This window comes from Sphaerodactylus townsendi, linkage group LG11, assembly GCF_021028975.2.
Source record: "Sphaerodactylus townsendi isolate TG3544 linkage group LG11, MPM_Stown_v2.3, whole genome shotgun sequence".
NCBI classification, from domain to species: domain Eukaryota; kingdom Metazoa; phylum Chordata; class Lepidosauria; order Squamata; family Sphaerodactylidae; genus Sphaerodactylus; species Sphaerodactylus townsendi.
Window position 1 is genome coordinate 73907477 of NC_059435.1, and position 22113 is coordinate 73929589.

Here is a 22113-nt window from a genome sequence, read left to right on the forward strand (position 1 = left end):
AATAAGACATAGCGCATCTTTGGGAGCAAAAATTAATATAAGACACTGTCTTATATTTGGGGAAACACGGTAGTCAATCGGATGTGACGGAAGAGCAATTCACTCACCCCAACCAATCAGGATGAACTTCCACGCGTACTGCTTGTCTGATACGAAGGTCAGGATCAGCAGGGTTTGCAGATAGAGGCCTTCCACCAAGAGCCAAAAGAAATTGGCTAAAATGCTGAGCTGGAAGAAAGCCACGGCAGCCTTGCACAAGACCTACAGGACGGATGTGAAACAGAGCAGTCGCTTTCATGCGAGGATATCACTTGGATGCCCCCGTATCCTGTCTTGAGGTCCACTAGGATCCTGTCTCGAGGTTGCTGAGTTCCTGCCAAAGATTCTCTGCCCGCGGCTGGTATCAGCATACCATCAGGTGGGGCTGCCAGGATCCAGGGTTTCTGGCAGGTCCCTCTACAGATAACTCCGGCAACGTGCCATTTCCCTGCCACTTAATCAAACTTGAATCTAAACTCAGATATTGTGTAATTTACAAATATACAAATCACTCCTAAAACAGAGCCAGCAGGCTCCTGACCTCGAAGGTACTTCCAGAGCTTGTGGTGTACATATAGTTCTCAATGCCAGTGGTGGGATCCAAAAATTTTAGTAACAGGTTCCCATGGTGGTGGGATTCAAACTGGTATAGCACCAATGGGGCTGGGCAGGGCACGATGGGGGCGTGGCCAGACATTCCGGGGGTGGGGCATTCCTGGGCAGGGCTGTGGCAAGGACACAGCTGCTGCGCCGGTCCTTGGGCGGGAAATGAATGCACACAGGCGCAGGCTGCCACGCACGCCGGTGCACCTGCTGCTAGACTACTTCAAGTTCTGCGCGCTGCTGCTGAGAGGAGGGGCGTAACTAAGGCAAAAATCACGTGGCAAAATCACCAATTAGTAACCCCCTCTCAGCACACACAAATAATTAGTAACCTACTCTCGGGAACCTGTGAGAACCTGCTGGATCCCACCTCTGCTCAATGCGTTGCAAGATATCAGTCAGTTCATTGGCTGACCCAGAACTCCAAAGGGACTAAGCCTCACAATCTCCTCCCAGACTTTATCTGCTTGCAAATCTCTCAACTTCTGCGTTGGGAGAACTATACTTACACCTTGTGAGGTAAGTGGGGCTGAGAGAGTTCAGAAAACTGTGACTTGGCCAAGGTCACCCAACAGGAATGTAAGAGTGCAGAAACACATCTGGTTCACCAGATAAGCCTCTGCCACTCAGGGGGAGGGGTGGGGAATCAAACCCCGTTCTCCAGATTAGAATCCACCTGCCCTTAACCACTACACCACTCTGGTAGTTGATTCCACTGTTTCTCAACTCTTACTGTAAAAAAAAAGAAGTCCTAATATCCACTTCTTTCTGCCCGAAATTTAAACCCATTATTCCAAGTCAACTGGAAACAAAATGAGATCCATGTCTTACCTGGTTGACCATAAGCTACACTGTCCATGTCCCACCCATACAAAACTGTATCTACTATCTGTCGGAAGCATCTCCTAAAATATTTGGAGGGGGAGGCACTTGGCTGATATTGTTTAGGATTAGCATCATGTTTGCTCCAGTCTGTACATAAAAAGGAAATCGGTAATTCACCATATTCTCCCCCCCACCCCACCCCGAACATTCCTGTCATGTGCGAAAGCAGGAAGCCCAAAACGGTAATGCCAGAGAAGGTCAAATCTATCCTTTTCCCTCAAAAAAGGAAGCTGTAATTGAGACAGCCCAATGGCATATAATTAACAAAGCTACATGCGGAGTCTTGTAGGGAACAGAGAACCGAACACAGGGATCGCGTTTCAAAAGCAGAGGAGGAGAGCGGAGATGTACCGTTGACATCAAACAGTGGTCCATGCTGTCGTCGGAAAACAAAATGGCATCTTTGATGAACACGGCCGCTGCCCTCAGGATAAACGAGACAAATAGATGCATGTGAATGTAATTCCGTGTGCAGTGGAATTTTCTGGAAGGGAGGAAGAAAGAGAAGGGGAAAGAAGCCATTTAGCAAAATGCAGCGTCCCTATGCAGAACTCAGCAAAGAACATAAGAACATAAGAACAAGCCTGCTGGATCAGACCAGAGTCCATCTAGTCCAGCTCTCTGCTACTCGCAGTGGCCCACCAGGTGCCTTTGGGAGCTCACGTGCAGGAGGTGAAAGCAATGGCCTTCTGCTGCCGCTTCTGCTCCCGAGCACCTGGTCTGCTAAGGCATTTGCAATCTCAGATCAAGGAGGATCAAGATTGGTAGCCATCAATCTGTCCAAGCCCCTTTTAAAGCTATCCAGGTGAGTGGCCATCACCACCTCCTGTGGCAGTATATTCCAAACACCCATCACTCGTTGCATGAAGAAGTGTTTCCTTTTATTAGTCCTAATTCTTCCCCCCAGCATTTTCAATGAATGCCCCCTGGTTCTAGTATTGTGAGAAAGAGAGAAAAATTTCTCATAATTTTATGGACTTCAATCATATCCCCCCTCAGACGTCTCCTCTCCAAACTAAAGAGTCCCAAACGCTGCAGCCTCTCCTCATAAGGAAGGTGCTCCAGCAAAGGGGGCTTCATTATTTTTGGAAATTCTTGGAGAACAGGTGAGGTTCCAAAAGACCGGAGGTGAGCAAATATTGTCCCCATCTTCACGGAAGAGGATTTTGTAGGTAAATTAAAAAAATCAATATCTAAGCAGAGTAGAACAGAAGAGACTGATTCACAGTTGCTTTTATATAAAATGAGTTTACTAACTGTAAGGGAAGGTTACATGGAGGAAAACCCCCAGAAGTGCTATACTTTCCTATATTACTACACTTGGGTGCATACTGCTACCTCGTGTGGTCAGTCACATCGTGGCTTCTCGCACTCACGTGGCTTCTAGCTCCAACAGAAAAAACACCTAACTTTATAACCTCTGACAACGTGACCACTAGCATGTAAGCAATGTCTAACTAGCTGACCGATAGCTTAATCACCAGACTGGCCCTAAAACAGTGACCTCAGTAACTAGTTAACGTACACACAGTTAACTTTGTCATGACTAAGTTGTGACAGACACTTGCAAATACCAACAGATTTGGGTAACTACCGACCCATCAGCTTGATGTCGATACCTGGAAAAGTAGTAGAACAAATAATCAAACAGTCAGTCCTACAGTATTTAGAGAGGATGGCTGTGATTACTGAGAGCCAGCACAGATTTCTCCAGCACAAGTCATATCAGGCTAACCATATCTCCTTTTTTTGTGGAAGTTACTACCATGATGCATCAGAGAACTGTTGTGGGCATAGCTTATCTTGATTTCAGTCACACTTTTTAGAAGAAGAAGAAGAAGAAGAAGAAGAAGAAGAAGAAGAAGAAGAAGAAGAAGAAGAAGAAGAAGAAGAAGAAGAAGAAGAAGAAGAAGAAGAAGAAGAAGAAGAAAAGTTTGGATTTACATTTCCCCCCCCCTTTCTCTCCTGTAGGAGGCTCAAAGGGGCTTACAATCTCCTTGCCCTTCCCCCCCTCACAACAAACACCCTGTGAGGTAGGTGGGGCTGAGAGAGCTCCGAAGAACTGTGACTAGCCCAAGGTCACCCAGCTGGCGTGTGTGGGAGTGCCCAGGCTAATCTGAATTCCCCAGATAAGACTCCACAGCTCAGGCGGCAGAGCGGGGAATCAAACCCGGTTCCTCCAAATTAGAATGCACCCATTCTTAACCTACTACGCTCTTAACCTACCTAGGTTCCACATAATATTGTGTTGACAAGTTCATAAAATGTGGTTTGGACCCTATTACCATTCCGTGGATCTGTAACTGGTTGACAGATGGAAACAAACCAACAAACCATTGTGGAAAACCAAACAGAGAAAGGCGACAGAGATGAAATAAAGTGGGGAGTGCTGTTTCCCAAAAGTTAGGTCCACATTTACCGAAAGAAGGTAAAGATGAGAAGGGCCGTAAAGAGCGAAACCAGAGATGTGGCATAGCCAGCCGTGTAGATGTACCAGAATGCGGAATAGTACGATTTCTGTGGAAGGAAAGGCAAGATTCAGGAATAGAGACACGTGAAGGAGAAGACACTTAAAGTTCAGGCATGGTCTCCCTTGGTAACCACTGAGGAGGAGGAGAACGAAGAACTAAAAAAGAAGCATTTCTTCTTGGCTATTGATATGCATGCGTGGGTTTCCCAGTTTTCACACCAGAGATGGCCAACTCCTACATTCTCAGGAACCGCTCGGTTTTCTTGGATGTCACGCAGAAACCAGAAGAGGCGATTTCCCCCACACATCGATCTGTCAAAACCCACCATAATATTGGTGCTCCACGTCTAATGAAGACTTCACTGTTACAAAGCCTATGTACTGTGGAATGGGAAATTCCTGGAAGTTTGCGGGTGGAGTCAAGGAAGTTTGGGGACAAAGGGGAAGATTGACAATAACATTGGAGGTCAGGAAAAAATGGCGAATCGAAACTCGCTCTTGGAAGACCTGTTGGCTGTTCATGTTCTGAACCATACTGGTCAGTGAAACACACTCCTGACAGAGGTCCAGCAGAGGTCCAGCAGTGTGTAGGGAAGGGGTCTTCAAACTATGGCTCTCCAGATGTTCAGAGACTACAATCCCCATGAGCCCTACCACTTGGCCATGCTGGCACGGGCTATGGGAATTGTAGTCCATGAACATCTGGAGGGCCATAGTTTGAAGACCCCTGGTGTAGAGGGGATCAGCTGCTGTTAGCCTAGACATGCCCCACTCATGCACACACAAGCCCTTTAGGCAAAATCCTGTCAGGAAAATGTCTGCTGTCACCTTTTTGAGGGAAAATGGAACTCTGAGAGGCTTTCAACAGTAAACCAAACAAGAATTCATTTACAGGCTGATTTCTTCTCAATTAGGTGTGACAGAGAGGTTTTTAAGCGTTTCTGGTTCTTTTGGGAGATATTACTTCGATGTTACAGATAAAATGCAGTTTTAGTAAACTAGCTGTTTCAGTTTCAAGTTAGAGCTTATCATCATCATCATCATCATCATCATCATCTTTACTTACTTACTTACTTACTTACTTACTTACTGACTTACTTAGGCCCCTTCCGCACACACAAAATAATGCATTTTCAAACCACTTTCACAACTGTTTGCAAGTGGATTTTGCTATTCCGCACAGCTTCAAAGAGCACTGAAAGCAGTTTGAAAGTGCATTATTCTGCATGTGCGGAATGAGCCCTACTTACTTACTTACTTACTTACTTACTTACTTACTTACTTACTTACTTACTTACTTACTTACTTACTTACTTACTTGATATACCGCCCTATCCCCGAAGGGCTCTGGGTGGTTTACAACATAAAAACATCATACATAAAATCATCATAAATACAGTTGTCATAAATACAATTTAAGCAGCGGTTATTTCCTAACATAGGCATCCCACGAAACCCTTACTTAAACCCTCCCAAGAAAAAGGAGGGGGGGAGACAGTGGGTCCCGATAATGTTAGGGACCCATGGGGCTGAGGGGAGGGCACACTCAGCGGCTGGTGGAACAACTCAGTCTTACAGGCCATACCACATTATATGCACAGAAATCTCTGTTAGGGTAACCCCTGGATACTCTCCTCAAACACGCACCCTGAATTCCGAAGGGTTTCACACTGGCTTGGGACAGAGTAAAGTCTGGGGTTTCTCTAAACCCTCACTTAACTCTGCCAGTTAAGCTAACACACCCTCATGAACTCTCCGGTCCCAATATCTAGGTGTGGTCTCCTAATGAGACAATAGCCAAGCCCTCTGTGTGGTCTTAGGAGTGTCCCCGTTAAATAAGTTTCCCTCTTGTCTTCCACCAACACCTGGCTACCTGGCCTCTGGTGTAAACACTGATCCTTCCTTTCAGCCTCTGAGATTCCCTAGAGAACTCTGGCCACCTACTCCGTCACAGCCAACCACTTCTATGAAAACATCTCAGACAACAAAGATTGGGTGCCCCGAGCTCTGAAGAAGGGTTGCCAACTTCTAGGTGGTTCCTGGAGATATGAAATGTTGGCTACAGAGATCAGGTCCCCTGGGAAAAAAATGGCTGGGTGGACCCTGGGATTATGGATCAGAAGGGTTTTGGAAACTTGAATCAGCTGAGCATACTAGATATGTGACAATTTGCAGATTCCATGTAACAAAAATAGCATTACAACAGAAATAAATAATGCAGGGCTACAGGCAGAGGTGGGATCCAGCAGGTTCTCACAGGTTCCCGAGAGTAGGTTACTAATGATTTGTGTGTGCCGAGAGGGGGTGACTAATGGGTGATTTTGCCACGAGATTTGTGCCTTAGTTACGCCCCTCCTCTCAGCAGTAGCGCGCAGAACTTGAAGCAGTCTAGCAGGAGGTGCACCGGCGTGCGTGGCAGCCCTGCCGCCCGCAATGGCGCATTCAAGTTTCCAGCAAAGGACCGGCGCATGCATGACTTTCGTCCCTGCCACAACCCCGCTGGTAGGGAAATGCCCCGCCCCTGGAAATGTCCTGGCCACGCGCCATCGTAGATTGCCCGCCCAGCCCTACTGGCTGCATACGCCACAGTTTGAATCCCACCACCATGGGAACCTGTTACTAAAATTTTTGGATCCCACCACTGGCGACAGGAAAACCCATGCAGCAAATAGACAATACGTCCTATTATGTACAGCCTCTTCCCCTTTATAAAGTGTCTTTCTGAACCATTCCGGAATAGTGCAACCCCACTGAACTTGCAGATAACTGTTATCCCCACCGGAGTGATCAGTTTAGCTCTTATATTAAAACATCTAATTTCTAATATGAGCCTGTCTATGGCTACTCTGGTGATTGGGGCTGTCTGTCTGTCTGTTTTGGACAATAATAAACCTGAGGGGAAAATTTAAAAAAAAACCTTCCAGAATGATAGAGCAGCTTCTGCAGAAATTAATGCCCTTAGTGGTCGTTGCTAAGCAACCACAACAGTATTGGCAACTTCCAAACCTTGGTTTCTGTCAGTAAAGGGCGAATGGTAGACAGAAGGTCTCATTCAAGGGCTTTTTTGGGGCTGTTAAGGAATGACTCATCAGAAACAGGTTTTTTGGGAGGGTGGGAAAAGAGATAAGGAAATAGGCACTGTTGAAGATATGAAGCTGCCCAGAGGAGGGGAAGAGAAAACAGTGTAGAGAGGTTAGTGTATGGGAAAGTGTACTGGAATTTAATCAACGGGGGGTGCTTACTGCAAATATTTCACTGAATTTAGCTTCTTGGTTTTATATTAAGATTTCACTGACCTGATCTTCTGGTCCTTTGGTTAAACTTTCTTCAAATCCGCAGGCAACCACATATGGTGGGAATGGCTCAGACCAGTAATTGCCCAATGTACAGTTTCTGTGCAGGAACCCTGAAAGGATGTTGGCACCAAGAAGAAGAAAAGTTGGTTTTCATGCTCCACTTTTTCCCACCTTTAAAGAGTCTTGAAGTGGCTTACAATAGCATTCCCTTCCTTTCCGTGCAACAGGCACTTTGTGAAGTAGGTGGGACTGAGATAGTTCTGGGAGAACTGTGACTAGCCTAAGGTCACCCAACAGGCTTTATGTGAAGGAGTGGGGAATCAAACCCAGTAGTTCAGATTAAAGTCTGCTGTTCTTGTGGAGGAGTGGGAATCAAACCCGGTTCTCCAGATTAGAGTCTACCACTTTTAACCACCATACCGCATTGGCCCTCCAAGCAACACATATTGCTAAGAAGACTGTAACATAGAAGAAGAAGAAGAAGAAGAAGAAGAAGAAGAAGAAGAAGAAGAAGAAGAAGAAGAAGAAGAAGAAGAAGAAGAAGAAGAAGAAGAAGAAGAAGAAGAAGAAGAAGAAGAAGAAGAAGAAGAAGAAGAAGAAGAAGAAGAGGAGGAGGAGGAGGAGGAGGAGGAGGAGAGGAGGAGTTTGGATTTTTATCCCCCTTTTCTCTCCTGCAGGAGACTCAGAGGGGCTTACAATCTCCTTGCCCTTTCCCCCTCACAACAAACACCCTGGGAGGTAGGTGGGGCTGAGAGAGCTCCGAAGAACTGTGACTAGCCCAAGGTCACCCAGCTGGCATGTGCGTGAGTGTACAGGCTAATCTGAATTCCCCAGGTAAGCCTCCACAGCTCAGGCGGCAGAGCTGGGAATCAAACCCGGTTCCTCCAGATTAGATACACGAGCTCTTAACCTCCTACGCCACTGCTGCTCCTGGGTCAACTGTACACTCTCTACCTTGCCTAGCTCTTGGGGTTGTTGTGAGAATGAAATATTTGCCACCCAAAGCCCTTGGAAGGGAGAATAAGACAAAAAAGAGCCAGCTAGGTGGACAGATCCGCAGTCAATGTGCCAAAGGCTGAGAAGCCAACAGGAAGGGACAATATTGCTTGCCTTGTACATTGGTGATTTCTTCAAAAAATCCTGGACACGATATGGTCACGACCTCTCCGAAGGGGGCTTGGGGCCAGCAGCTCAGCCCGTCCCAAACTCGGTCACATCCTGGTGAGAAAACATCTGTGAAATCATTGCCTGCTTCTCTTTGGGCTCACGAAAGGGGTGCCCGTCAGTCCAGCAAACCAGATTCTGGCCTAGATTCCTTACAGGCTATTGTGCAGGTGGGCATCTTTTGGTTCATCTGCAGGGTGGAGAGGACTAGCAGTCTGGGCTGAGGGCAAGTCTCTACACCACAGGTGTCCAACTCGCGGCCCTCCGGATGTTATGGACTACAGTCCCCATCATCCCCTGCCAGCATGATGCACGGAGGCTTACCTGGGGAATTCAGATTAGCCTGTACACTCACGCACATGCCAGCTGGGTGACCTTGGGCTGGTGGCACGGCCAATTGGCCATGCTGGCAGGGGCTGATGGGAATTGTAGTCCATGAACATCTGGAGAGCCACAGGTTGCCGACCCCTGGTTTAACCCGTGTCTTCATTAACACTGCGGAGCTGGGGTTGCTTCCTACTAACATCTTATTCTGAGACAGACTATGCAGTGATGGCGAACCTTTTCGAGACCGAGTGCCCAAATTGCAACCCAAAACCCACTTATTTATCGCAAAGTGCCAACATGGCAATTTAACCTGAATACTGAGGTTTTCGTTTAGAAAAAACGGTTGGCTCCGAAGCATCTATTACTCGGGTAGTAAGCTTGGTGGTAGTTGGTGGCGTTGCTTTGAAGCAACCGTGCAACTCTTCTAATGGGTGAATCATGACCCTAGGAGGGTTTACTCAGAAGCAAGCCCCACTGCCAGCAACTGAGCTTATTACCAGGTAAAGGATCGCACTTTAGTTCTTCGCATGAAAATCAGTAGGGTTTAACAGTGCTTAACAGGGTTACCGATACGGCTTCCCCAAAACTAGGTCTTAGGTTTAATGCTAATAATCGAGCCCAGCGGCCCAGGCCAGCCTAGATGTGGGGTGGGGGGGGACTCTATTTGCGTGTGCCCACAGAGAGGGCTCTGAGTGCCACCTCTGGCACCCGTGCCATAGGTTTGCCACCACTGGACTATAGACATGGAGGTTTCACGGTGGAATCCAGGAGGATGGATTTTTGGGAGGGGAGGGATCTTGGTGGGGGAATGATGTCATAGCCTCCATCTTCTGAAGCTGCCATTTCCCCCCCCAAAGAACTGCTCTGAAGGAGACGGGCCACCATCGCAACGAGACGTAGTTAGCGTTTACAAGACTAAACCCAGGTTTGTTACCTTTAAAATCTGGCGAAAGAGAGTGGTTTTTCTCTAAACATTGAGCCTCGTCTTTGATGATCTGTTGAAAAATCTTGCATTCTGGATGGATGGAGACAACCTAGATGGAAGCAGCAGCACAAACTCAGACCACACACTAGGTTGAAACCCTATGCCTTTCCACACAGCCAAAATGAAACATTTTGAGGCAGAAACATTTTTTCCATAGAATTCTGCATGTTTCTTTCCTCAAAATGTTCTATGAATCCTCTTCATTTTAAAGCCAGCCAGGTTAACATCTGTTTTTCTGGTCTCCCAGGTGTGTGTGTGGGGGGGACATATTCAGTGGTGGGATCAAAAAAATTTAGTAACATGTTCCCATGGTGGTGGGATTTAAACAAGGGTGTAGCACCAATGGGGCTGGGTGGGGCACGACTGGGGTGTGGCCGGGCATTCTGGGGGCGGGACATTAATAATTTCTCTGTTACTGTAAAAAAACTCTTACTGTAAAAAAAGTTCCTAATTTCCAGCTGGTATCTTTCTGTCCATAATTTAAACTCAATGTAGCAAGTCCTCTCGTGTACTGCCAACAGAAACAACTACTTCTCCTCTCATTGACTGCCTGTCAAATACTTAATACTTTCAAATACTTAATTTTGTTTGTAGAAATCAAAGGAAGGATGCTTTCCTTAAACAAGGAACTTGACCATATTTCTAAAACATGTTTTTAAAACAGCCCAACAGGGAGAATGATCCCGTTTTCTACCTTCGCTAACCAGCCACATAGGAAACAACAGGACTTTATGATTTTTGGACCTAGTGGAATTTCTAACGGAAAAGCAGACCCAATTAGTAACCCCCTCTCGGCACACACAAATAATTAGTAGCCCACTCTCGGGAACTGGTGAGAACCTGCTGGATCCCACCTCTGGACATATTAGGTTTTAGTAAGCTGCCATCTGAAATTGGGTAATTTTATAATTTTATAAATTGTTTTAATATTTCATGCTTTTTCTGTGATTGTTTTATATTGTTGTTACCACCATGAGCCCCTTGTGGGAGGGGAGGGTAGAACTCCAAGAATAAATAAATGCGTAGGAGCTCATCAGGGAGCGACCGAACGGAACGGCAGCCGGAACCAGAACCCAGCCGGAATTAAGCTAGATTGACGCCCCATCAGCCAGCAACCTCTGAGGATTTTGCCTTGGAATATTGCTGGCTGGAATAACAAAATAACAAATCGGGATTTTTTACAATATATTTCGAGACATGACATCATACTTCTCCAAGAGACTTGGTCTCCTCCTGTAACCTCTATCTGTGGGTTCTGTGGGGCAGAACTTGGAATGAGTTTGCAACAACAAATTAAAAAAAACAAAATGGTTTACTTTCTTAACATATAACATCAACATTTAACATCACACTTCAAGGTCCTGTTCAGGTTGCTTTTTCAATTCCTTATATTTACAGTCTACTGATACTGCCAAGTCCAATTCTTCTTTGCAAGTGGGTTGGCTCCTGAAGACTCCAAGGGCTGTATGGACAGGATTCAACATGATGAAGGTTTCCAGGAGAACTCTCACCCATTACAACCACAAAAAGAAACCCTGAAACAATAAACTCCAACATTTACAACATAGCAAAATTAAACAACTACCTTCCCAGTAGTTCCCAACAACATTGCAGTTACCTTAACAAGGTGTTAAGGGCTTATACAAACCAAAGTCCGAGTCTGGTAGCCTCATCTCCTCCAAACTACATGAGCTCTGCAGCCTCTTGCTGCTTTGAGTCTCCACCCCTTTCTGGGTCAACCCATTCTGAGCATGGGGGTTACACTACTCCAATCCATCTTCAAAGCTATTCTGAACGCTATATCCCAGCACACAAGGAGAATCTCAGCGGGCGCTATAGAGCCGGACTTGCAATACTAATCAAAACTTCTTTGTTTACTGATGTTTTGACTCTCCCAGTTTGTGAACACTTGGCGCATGCAGTAAAGGTAACAGGGGAAGGCTGCAGTCTCATAATGATTAATGTTTAACTTCCCCCTAGCTCCATCAACAAGACAAGGGAAACACAGTGGCGTAAAAATAACTGAATATTTAGAAACTTCGCAACTTTCTAATAAATGCGATGAATGGTTGGTAGCAGGAGACCTTAATGCCGGGGTCTGTAAAGATGAGCAGTGCCTCCAGAAGTTGGTAGGGCTGGACACAGAGAACTGCCCACGGTATTTTTCCTTAACCAGAAAATCAAAGGATCCTGTGACTAATGCGGCAGGGGTTGACTTTGTGAAATTTTGCTCTCAGTTTTTGGCTTAATACACTTAAATGGCTTAACCCAATATGCAACCTCAGGTGACTATACCCACCTGTTGTTACAGTGCGTGGTAATAGTGTTATAGAAATAAACTAGCGGGGCCCGGCCACGTGTTGCTGTGGCTGAGTCTGGTGTAGTGGAAAAGGAAGAAAAGGGGAAGCGAACAGTTTGAACATGTGTCATTGCAAAATGATTGCAAGGGAGGGGAGAGGTGAGGGGCCCCTCGCTCCCCTCCCTCTCTCCCGTTCCCTTGCATGGCAACCCTGCAGGTCCCTCCCTAACGTTCCCCTTCCCCTGCTAGGGTGGGTGGGCCTGGTCCAGGTGGCCTGGGCCTGTCCCTTTCACTCCCTTCCCTTGCAGGCAAATTATCTAGCGTAAAACATGCTGGGAGGCATGATCTACGTTGTGTTCAAATTTCAGAGCATTTGGTCCAGCAAACCCCTGGACCCTCCCTCACCTTCCCCTTCCTCTGCTAGGGTGGGTGGGCCATGTGCAGATAGCCCGCCGCATCCCGTTCACTCCATAAGGCGGAGGTTTTCAAGGAAGGCATGGTTGGTTCCCTTGTATCCGAGGGTGTTGCTTAGATGGTCAGCAGATGGCGCTGTTGCGGAACAGAACTGTGGTTCCAACTGTCACATGTGTAGCATGTACACAATAACTGGCACAGTTGTGACATGTACACAACAGGCGGTGTGGAAACAGTATGGAAACCTGGCCGCACGTGAATGTGACGTTGTGTGAAAATTTCAAAGCAATCGGTCCAGTAGTTTGGGAGATTACTTGTCAGCAGAAAAACGAACTGATAGATTTTTGTATATATAGATAAAATAGTGATCGTTTTGTGGAAATGGTTTTCTGGAAGCGATTGTTTTGTGGAAGTGTTTCCACTTGTTGTGTGGACGTGCCGCAGACTGAAGGATTTCAAGCTGCAGACCCTAAAACAATCCAGGGATGATAAAACTCAGACCAGACAGCCGGCAAGCAATACATTAATCATCCCCACCCATTTGAATGAAGGTATGTCAGCAGCAGTTTTATTGCGATAAGAGATTCCTAAAATAATTAACAGACTGAAATGGGCTGTACGAAACCCGCATACCTGTACCACTTTACAAGGAACTGGAGGAACACCTGATAAAATCCAGTTTAGAATGGTAATGTGAAAAAGGCCTTAATCAGTTGAAGAATAATGATATTGATTTGCAATCAAGTTCTTAAAAGATAACATCTAATGATTCCAGGCAAGGATTCAATGTTTTCACCAGGACATCAAATAAACATTTGATTTTTGTCCAATCAGAAGACTGGGGCATGTGCTCCAAGGCGTATCTAGGGTGGGACAAGGCAGGGCACGTACCCTGGGAAGCACCAGCCCACACCTCGCAGCCCCTGAGCAGTCACTGTGGAGTTTGGGGGTAGGGTGCAGGTTGAACACTGAACCTGGCCAGACCTAGGGGCACCTGTTCAATACTGTCTGGCCAGGCTGAGCTGAAAGCCTGCATTTTGAAGCATGACCCAGCCAGGCTAAGCTCAGCATCAAACTGAGCAGTCACTCTGCCCAGCTCAGTTTTATACAGCAGGCTCCACCCCTAAGCTCCATCTGGAGGCGGGGCTTGCTGGCAGAACCTGCAGGATAAAGCTGGAGCCGGGCAGAGCAACTGTTCAGTCTGCCTCTGAGCTCAGCCTGACTAGGGCAAGCTTTGGACTGCAGTCTCAAAGCCTGCAGTTTAAAGCTGGACCTAGCAAAACTGAGACCCCTTCCGCACATGCAGAATAAGGCACTTTCAATCCACTTCCACAAATGTTTGCAAGTGGGTTTTGCTGTTCCGCACAGTAAAACCCAGCTGCAAAGTGCATCGAAAGTGGATTGAAAGCAGCGGTGGGATCCAAAAATTTTAGTAACAGGTTCCCATGGTGGTGGGATTCAAACAGTGGCATAGCGCCAATGGGGCCTGGCGGGGCACGATGGGGGCGTGGCCGGGCATTCCGGGGGCGGGGCATTAATAATTTCTCTGTTACTGTAAAAAAACTCTTACTATAAAAAAAAGTTCCTAATTTCCAGCTGGTATCTTTCTGTCCATAATTTAAACTCATTCTAGCAAGTCCTCTCGTCTACTGCCAACAGAAACAACTACTTCTCCTCTAATTGACTGCCTGTCAAATACTTAATACTTTCAAATGCTTCATTTTGTTTCTAGAAATCAAAAGAAGGATACTTTCCTTAAACAAGGAACTTGACCATATTTCTAAAACATGTTTTTACAACAGCCCAACAACAGGGAGAATGATCCCGTTTTCTACCTTCGCGAACCAGCCACACAGGAAACAACAGGACTTGATGATTTTTGGACCTAATGGAATTTCTAACGGAAAAGCAGACCCAATGAGTAACCCCCTCTCGGCACACACAAATAATTAGTAACCCACTCTCGGGAACTGGTGAGAACCTGCTGGATCCCACCTCTGATTGAAAGGGCGTTATTCCACATGTGCAGAAGGGGCCTGAGCCCAGCATTGAATGGTGCGTAGGCTCCAAACTGCACATGGAGTTGTGGGGGGAAGGGCAAGCAAGGTGAGCCAGTAGTCCTTGCGCAGAGCGCCATTTTCAACAGATACACTCCTGTCCACGCTGAGTGATTATTGGAGTGATTAATCGTTTTCCATGCAGCCTTGTGTGGAGGGGAAATTGCTTTGCAACAGTTGAAGAGACTTATGGTTTGCATATGACTGTTTTCAATAATGCCCCGCCAACAAATGAGATAAAGCTCTAAGACAGTGACTCTGAGGTAGGTGGGGCTGAGAGAGCTCCGAGAAGCTGTGACTAGCCCAAGGTCACCCAGCTGGCGTGTGTGGGAGTGTACAGGCTAACCTGAATTCCCCAGAGAAGCCTCCACAGCTCAGGCGGCAGAGCTGGGAATCAAACCCGGTTCCTCTACACGAGCTCTTATCCAGCCCAAAATAGTCATCTTTCCTGCTTTGTACACCTGCACAATTGGCAATTTTCTTTTTATTTTCTTTTATCATATTGGAATGCCCACATCCCAAAATAATCTTTTTCACAGTTGGAACCCACTTTAAAAGAACAGCCAGGACATTGTCCATGTTTTACACACACACACACACACACACACACACACACGTGTGTGTGTGTGTGTGCATGGGTGTGTATTGCCAGACCAAGCAAAAGGCCCCATTTTCAACAACAGTTACAAAACCATCACTCTGAAAAGGGCAATCCAATTTACATTTCAAAAGATCGTATTCAGGGGTTTGGCTGGAGAAATATTTTCCCCTTCTTTTGCCGCGTGAGATGCTTTTCAAGGCAGGTAATAGCATGAAATTGTTTACCGTTGTGATACTTCCATGCTGGGTTTTCAAAAATCAAGAGGAACAGAATTACAGTGTAAGCCTATGGTTTGTATTCCCCTCCCCACCCCCCACCCCCAGAACCCTTGGTCTGAAGAGGCACAAAACAGTCTTATGCCAAAGAATGGATAGACTGAGGAAATGAGTGAGAAGCTGGCTCATGGGAAGAAAATAGGTTTGCAGGCTCAGGCTAGAGATTTCTGTTCTACCACCTGGTTTGGGTTGCTAGCTGCCCACCAGCCGTACAACTTCTGAGCCCCACCATTGGGTTGGAGGTGGGAGGAAAATGGTGAGCAGAAGGGGGGTAGTTGGCATCACCTGGCTCAGGGACAGAAGAAGAAGAAGAAGAAGAAGAAGAAGAAGAAGAAGAAGAAGAAGAAGAAGAAGAAGAAGAAGAAGAAGAAGAAGAAGAAGAAGAAGAAGAAGAAGAAGAAGAAGAAGAAGAAGAAGAAGAAGAAGAAGAAGAGTTGGATTCTACATACATACATACATACATAATTTATTTACGGTCATTGACCAGCAAGATCCAAAAGAATTAAAATCATAAAATTTACAGATATTACAAATATACAGATTAAAACAGTTAACAAAATACAGATAATAGACCTCAGGAACTCAGAACATCAGCTCAAGATAATGAGTGGAAGGTCAGTCTAATAATAATTAGTAATAAGGATTAGCTGGCAGAGCCAGTAGTGCTCTGTCGGGCCTTCCTGGAGTTTTACTTTGATATCCAGGCAAACTTTGGCAACAGAGAATCACGTTAGATTTTTTATTGGTAACATCTGATAACAGTATTTTAACCTTTTCTTTTCTTAGCCAAAGGAATGTTTGTCTGTGGTCAAAGGACAGAAGCATCCAACGTTATCTCATCATAGTATGAGCATTCAAATAATATGTGTTCCGAGTTTTCAACACCTCCCTATTTGACAACTGCAAAATTCTGCCCTCAGTTGGTACTTTGTTAAGTAAATCCCGTTGGTATAGCATTAGGACGAAGCATGAGTTGTAACGGAGGAGTAGGCTGTAGGCTCTTCGATAGTTAACGTTAAACAAAGAAGTAAGATAAGGCATTATTGAAAGTTTATTCAGCATTATTTTGCTGAAGATTGGGTGTTTGAGTTTATTCAGGTCGTGTTGCCTCTCGACATCTATGATTCTAAGTTTAACAAGATCCCTAGCTCTATCATAATTCATGCTGGTAATTAGTTGTTGGGAGAGTCCATAATATGATAGTTTCCGTAAAACTGCTCTAAGCCACGGGGGAAGAGTTGGATTCTATTCCCAGCAGCTTTCAAATGCCTTGCCTTTCCCTCCCCACAACAGACATCTTATTTTTCTTCTGAGAGCCAGCGTGGTGTAGTGGTTAAGAGCAGGTGGATTCTAATCTGGAGAACCGGGTTTGATTCCCCACTCATGCACCTGAGTGGCAGAGACTTATCTGGTGAACCAGATGCGTTTCTGCACTCTTACATTCCTGCTGGGTCATCTTGGGCCAGTCACAGTTCTCTCTGAGCTCTCTCAGCCCCACATACCTCACCAGGTGTCTGTTGTGGGGAGCGGAAGGGAAAGAAGATTGCAATCCACATTGAGTCTCCTTACAGGAGAGAAAGGTGGGGTATAAATCCAAATTCTTCTTCTAAATAGTGCAGCCTGATTAGGAGTTCATATCTCCATCAGCTTACCAGCATGGTACAATTGGCCATGCCGATGAGGCTGACAAACAGTTCCTGAACATCTGGAGAGCCGCAGGTTCCCTACCCCTGTTCTAAATTATACCGTGAAAGTGCTTTGTGAGCAATTTCTCACTGAGGATCCATTCAAAAGACAAGGTTGCTTGTTGTCTCTGCTTTGCCGACCCTTCGCTGTGAGACATTACCGGGAACAGGAGAGCTTTCCTGTGGCTGTGCGTTGGGACGCACAATGCAGCCGAGACCACCTTGGTTTCTGAGCTGCTCGGCAGAACGGCAGTCATGCAAGTATTTTGAAAAGAACAATTTTGGCAAGGGAACCGTCTGACAAGAGCTGCTTCCGTGCACGGATCTGCCTTGCTGGATCAGAATGACGGTTGCAGCTCAGAGATGCATATTCAATATTTATCTCCTTGATCTCGCACAATTATGCTAATGATGCCTGACAAATCAGCTTCAGCTAACCTACAATTATACCGAAGTTGAGCACCTGATTAACACGATGCTCAAAATATCATCCGTATCCCAAGACCTGGGAGAGCAGATCTACTGGAGATCAAAGTCCTGATGGTTAACAAACACCCCGTCTTTTAAAGCCTTACCTCCGGCTTACCTCCGGCTGTGCGGGCCCTGCGGGACCTTAACGAGTTCCGCAGGGCCTGCAAGACGGAGCTTTTCCACCGGGCCTTTGGGGGGCCCGGCCGTGGATCTACTGCCCCCTATTGAAACTGTAACTGAAATCGAAATTGAGACTGCCGTTTTCACCTTATTATGGCCGGGCCTGATTTATGCATTGATTCCATCGCAGGCCCTGCCCACTTCCTCCTTTTCTTTTTCCTTTCTTTGGCCTTCGATTGGGCGCCTGTTTAAACAACTTTGTGCCATAAATTGGGGTGTTTAATTTATAGCTTTTAATGTGGTAAACTGCTGCTCAGGTTTTAGGTTTTTAATGATTTTAGTGTTTATGCTGTTGATTTGCTGTCCAATTCAACAGCCATACTGTGAGCCGCCTTGAGCCCTTCGGGGATAAGGCGGCCTATAAGTCTAATAAAATAAATAAAATAAAATAAATAAAAGCCACCTTGTATCAATCCCCGAAGCTGCTATTTTAATCAGAGCTTGCTGATGAATTTCGACTAAAGCGAAATGCTGAGTTTTCAGAATTTCCCCCCAAAATTGCGGGATTGATAGATTGAATGTTAGTACGGCCATCTGCTTTGTTTTCTTTGACGCACCAGGCCAAAATCATCTTTTTTACCAACGGTTTTAATTAGTCATTGTATCATATTGGCTTTTAAATTTTCTGCTTCTGTATTATTGATGCTCTTTATGCTGTGTGCATTTGAATGGTTTGTTTTCTATATTGTGGTTTTTAATGGTATGGCGCTTCATCTGGGGCTCTAACAAGGCAACATTGAGGTACCCCAAATCAATAAATAGATGTTAGCTTTGGACAACCAAGGAGCAACAATTACTCCGAGCTTGCTTCAGAATTGCTACTGAGGTGCACCTCGAGTCAAATTTTGGAGTGAATTCCAATTTATCTTTGCACAACCTATGTTCTTACACACATATTCACATCAGCACTTATAGAAATACCAAACATTGCAAGTAAAAAGCATCTGAATGGTACACAATACAGACAAACCTACAAAACGAGCAATAAAACGCAAGCCTTTAAAGCTGTTGACAAGAAAATCAAAAGGAACGGAAATAGTGTCCATTCTTCACGAAATTCAGCCCGAAATGGCTTTGGAACACCCCTGCAGAATCAGCCATTGGGAGGGGGTTGAGTTTCGAAGCTTGATTTGACGTCAAACAGGCAAAGCTTTTATATTTAGCCTGCAGTGTCTTAACAGCAGGTGGATTCCAGTCTGGAGAACAGGGTTCGATTCCCCACTCCTCCAATGGCAAAGACTTATCTGGTGAACCAGATATGTTTTCGCACCTTGGGCCAGTCGCAGTTCTCTCCAAACTCTCTTGGTCCCACCTCCCTCACAAGATGTCTGTTGTGGGGAGAGGAAGGAAAAGGAGACTGTAAGCCACATTGAGTCTCCTTACAGGAGAGCAAGGGGAGATATAAATCCTCCTCCTCCTCCTCCTCCTCCTCCTCCTCCTCCTCCTCCTTCTTCTTCTTCTTCTATGGGTGTGAGATGTGTGAACGACTCATCCCATAAGAACATAAGAACAAGCCAGATGGATCAGACCAGAGTCCATCTAGTCCAGCACTCTGCTACTCGCAGTGGCCCACCAGGTGCCTTTGGGAGCTCACAGGCAGGAGGTGAAAGCAATGGCCTTCTGCTGCTTCTGCTGCTCCCGAGCACCTGGACTGTTAAGGCATTTGCAATCTCAGATCAAGGAGGATCAAGATTGGTAGCCATAAATCGACTTCTCCTCCTTAAATCTGTCCATTCCCTTTAAAAGCTATCCAGGTTAGTGGCCATCACCACCTCCTGTGGCAGCATATTCCAAACACCAATCACATGTTGCGTGAAGAAGTGTTTCCTTTTATTAGTCCTAATTCTTCCCCCCAGCATTTTCAATGGATGCCCCCTGGTTCTAGTATTGTGGGAAAGAGAGAAAAATTTCTCTCTGTCAACATTTTCTACCCCATGCGTAATTTTATAGACTTCAATCATATCCCCCCTCAGACGTCTCCTCTCCAAACTAAAGAGCCCCAAACGCTGCAGCCTCTCCTCATAAGGATGGTGCTCCAGTCCCTCAATCATCCTCGTTGCCCTTCTCTGCACTTTTTCTATCTCTTCCATATCCTTTTTGAGATGTGGCGACCATAGGCCAAGATTCTCCTGGGTCCCTGTTCAGTCCGTCTCAGACGTGTCCGGCAGAATCAGTCAGCAAAGACCATTTGCAGATCTCTCCACAACATTCTTGGGGGAGATCAGATAATTTGCACTTTTCTAAATCACGGGATTTTAGAACCTTTCAGTGGCTCTGAATTCTTTGGAGACGGGCCATGTCTTGCCAGTAGCATCAGGAGCTACAGCTTTCCCCTCCACCTTTTCTCCCATAAAAATTCACGTTTCTTTTTGATTTTCCTTAAACACCTGGTCTCCGCCTGCCACCTACGGTGGGCGTCACCCCAGAGATCCTCTTCTACTCCCCCCCCTTCTGCAAATCGTGACACCTCCTCTCTTGACTGCTGCCGAAAGGGAACGCTTCCTTTCAGCGTCTCTGTCAGGCTTTGGCATATTCCCGCTGTCATAGCAATTAAAAGTTCATCGTTGTCAAAAGTGCTACATCTGCTTAAAGGATAATAGCAACGACGACTGAACAGAGCGCCTGTCAAACTTTCAAACGGAGGCCATGATGATAACAGGATTTTTTGTCAAATGAGAGGGGGGGGGGGAAGAAACCTGGACAGAACAGCGGCGAGCATATTGGGCTCGGTCAAGATGGGAAACGGGTTGAAATCATCAAATTCGCCGGATGCCTTTGGACAAATCGCCTTGTATTATGGATGGAAAAGTCCCATCTGGACATTAGGAAAAACATTTTTTACAATAAAAGTAGAAAAGAGTTTGGATTTATACTCACCCCCCCACCACCCTTTCTCTCCTGTAAGGAGACTCAAAGGGGCTTTTGGGGAGGCTGGCTGCGGATTTGCCGCCCCCCGCTGAAGCTACCTATTTCTATCCTGCCAGGGCCTTGGCTCCATCTTGGGCCCTGATATTTTCCCCCTCCCAGCCTTTAGATCGGGCGCCTGCTGTTGTTGTTAATTTGCTTGCCTTAATCTTGTTATTTAGTTTTAAAGTAAATTGCTGCTACTCTTAAATTAATTGATTATTTTAATGATTTGTTTTAATGAGACTGTTATTATGCATTTTATGGATTGTTGGTGTATAGTCTGTTGTGAGCCGCCTTGAGCCCTTCGGGGATGAGGCGGCCTATAAATCCAACCAACCGCCCGCCCGCCCGCCCGCCCGCCAGCCAGCCAGCCAGCCAACAAATAAATAAATAAATAAATAAATAACAATCTCCTTTCCCTTTCTCCCTGCCCCACAACAAACACCCTATGCTGCAAAAGCTCGAAAGAACTGTGACTAGCCCAAGGTCACCCAGCTGGCATGTTAGAGTGCACAATCTGGTTCACCAGATAAGCCTCCACAGCTCAAGTGGCAGAGCGGGGAATCAAACCCGGTTCTCCAGATTAGAGTGCACCTGCTCTTAACCACTACACCACGCTGGCTCTCTAGTTCAGCAGTGGAACTGGCTGCCTAGGGACAGTGGTGGGATCCAAAAATTTTAATAACAGGTTCCCCTGGTGGTGGGATTCAAACTGTGGCGTAGCGCCAGTGGGGCTGGGCGGGGCACGATGGGGGCATGGCTGGGCATTTTGGGGGCGGGGCATTCCTGGGCGGGGCTGTGGCAAGGACGCAGCCGCTGCGCCGGTCCTTGGGCGGGAAACCAATGCACGCAGGCGCAGGCTGCCACGCACGCCGGTGCACCTCCTGCTAGACTGCTTCAAGTTCTGCGCGCTACAGCTGAGAGGAGGGGCGTAACTAAGGCAAAATCACGTGGCAAAATCACCAATTAGTAACCCCCTCTCAACACACACAAATAATTAGTCACCTACTCTCGGGAACCGGTGAGAACCTGCTGGATCCCACCTCTGCTTAGGGCGGGTGGTGAGCTCCCCCTCGCTGGCAGTCTTCAAGCAGTGGGTGGTCAAACACTTGTCAGGGATGTTTTATGTGGATTTTGCATTGCGCAGGGGGTTGGACTAGATGGTCTCTATGGGACCCACTGACTCTATGACTCCATTAGAGTAAATCTTCTCCATGACGTCTGAGGCTAAAGAAGTGGCTTGACTTTCGTGGGGGGGGGGGGGCGCGAGATAACAACAGAACAAACTAACGGAAGTTATCTGTCACAGCCGTGGGAGGGAGAAGCAGGAGATTTGCAATCACGTGCATCTCTTTTTCCTCCCACAGATAAAAAAAATCTCTTCAACGGCTGAAAATACCTTCAGCCGTGGGACTGCTAACAGGGAGACCTCTTGGATGGAGCCCCTCGAAGTTG

The 22113-nt window shown here is 46.3% G+C and overlaps 1 protein-coding gene across 1 annotated transcript in view; it reads right to left on the reverse strand.

Moving 5' to 3' along the window:
• LOC125440736 (vasoactive intestinal polypeptide receptor 1-like) overlaps positions 1–22113 on the reverse strand; it is a 38702-nt gene that overhangs the window by 12543 nt on the left and 4046 nt on the right. Inside the window, exons 2-7 of the mRNA XM_048510677.1 lie at positions 9719–9818; positions 8404–8511; positions 7294–7403; positions 3947–4044; positions 1879–2011; positions 108–261 (exon numbers count right to left, since the gene is read on the reverse strand). Coding sequence (XP_048366634.1) covers positions 108–261; positions 1879–2011; positions 3947–4044; positions 7294–7403; positions 8404–8511; positions 9719–9818 — 703 coding nt within the window. The remainder of the gene's footprint in view (positions 1–107; positions 262–1878; positions 2012–3946; positions 4045–7293; positions 7404–8403; positions 8512–9718; positions 9819–22113) is intronic.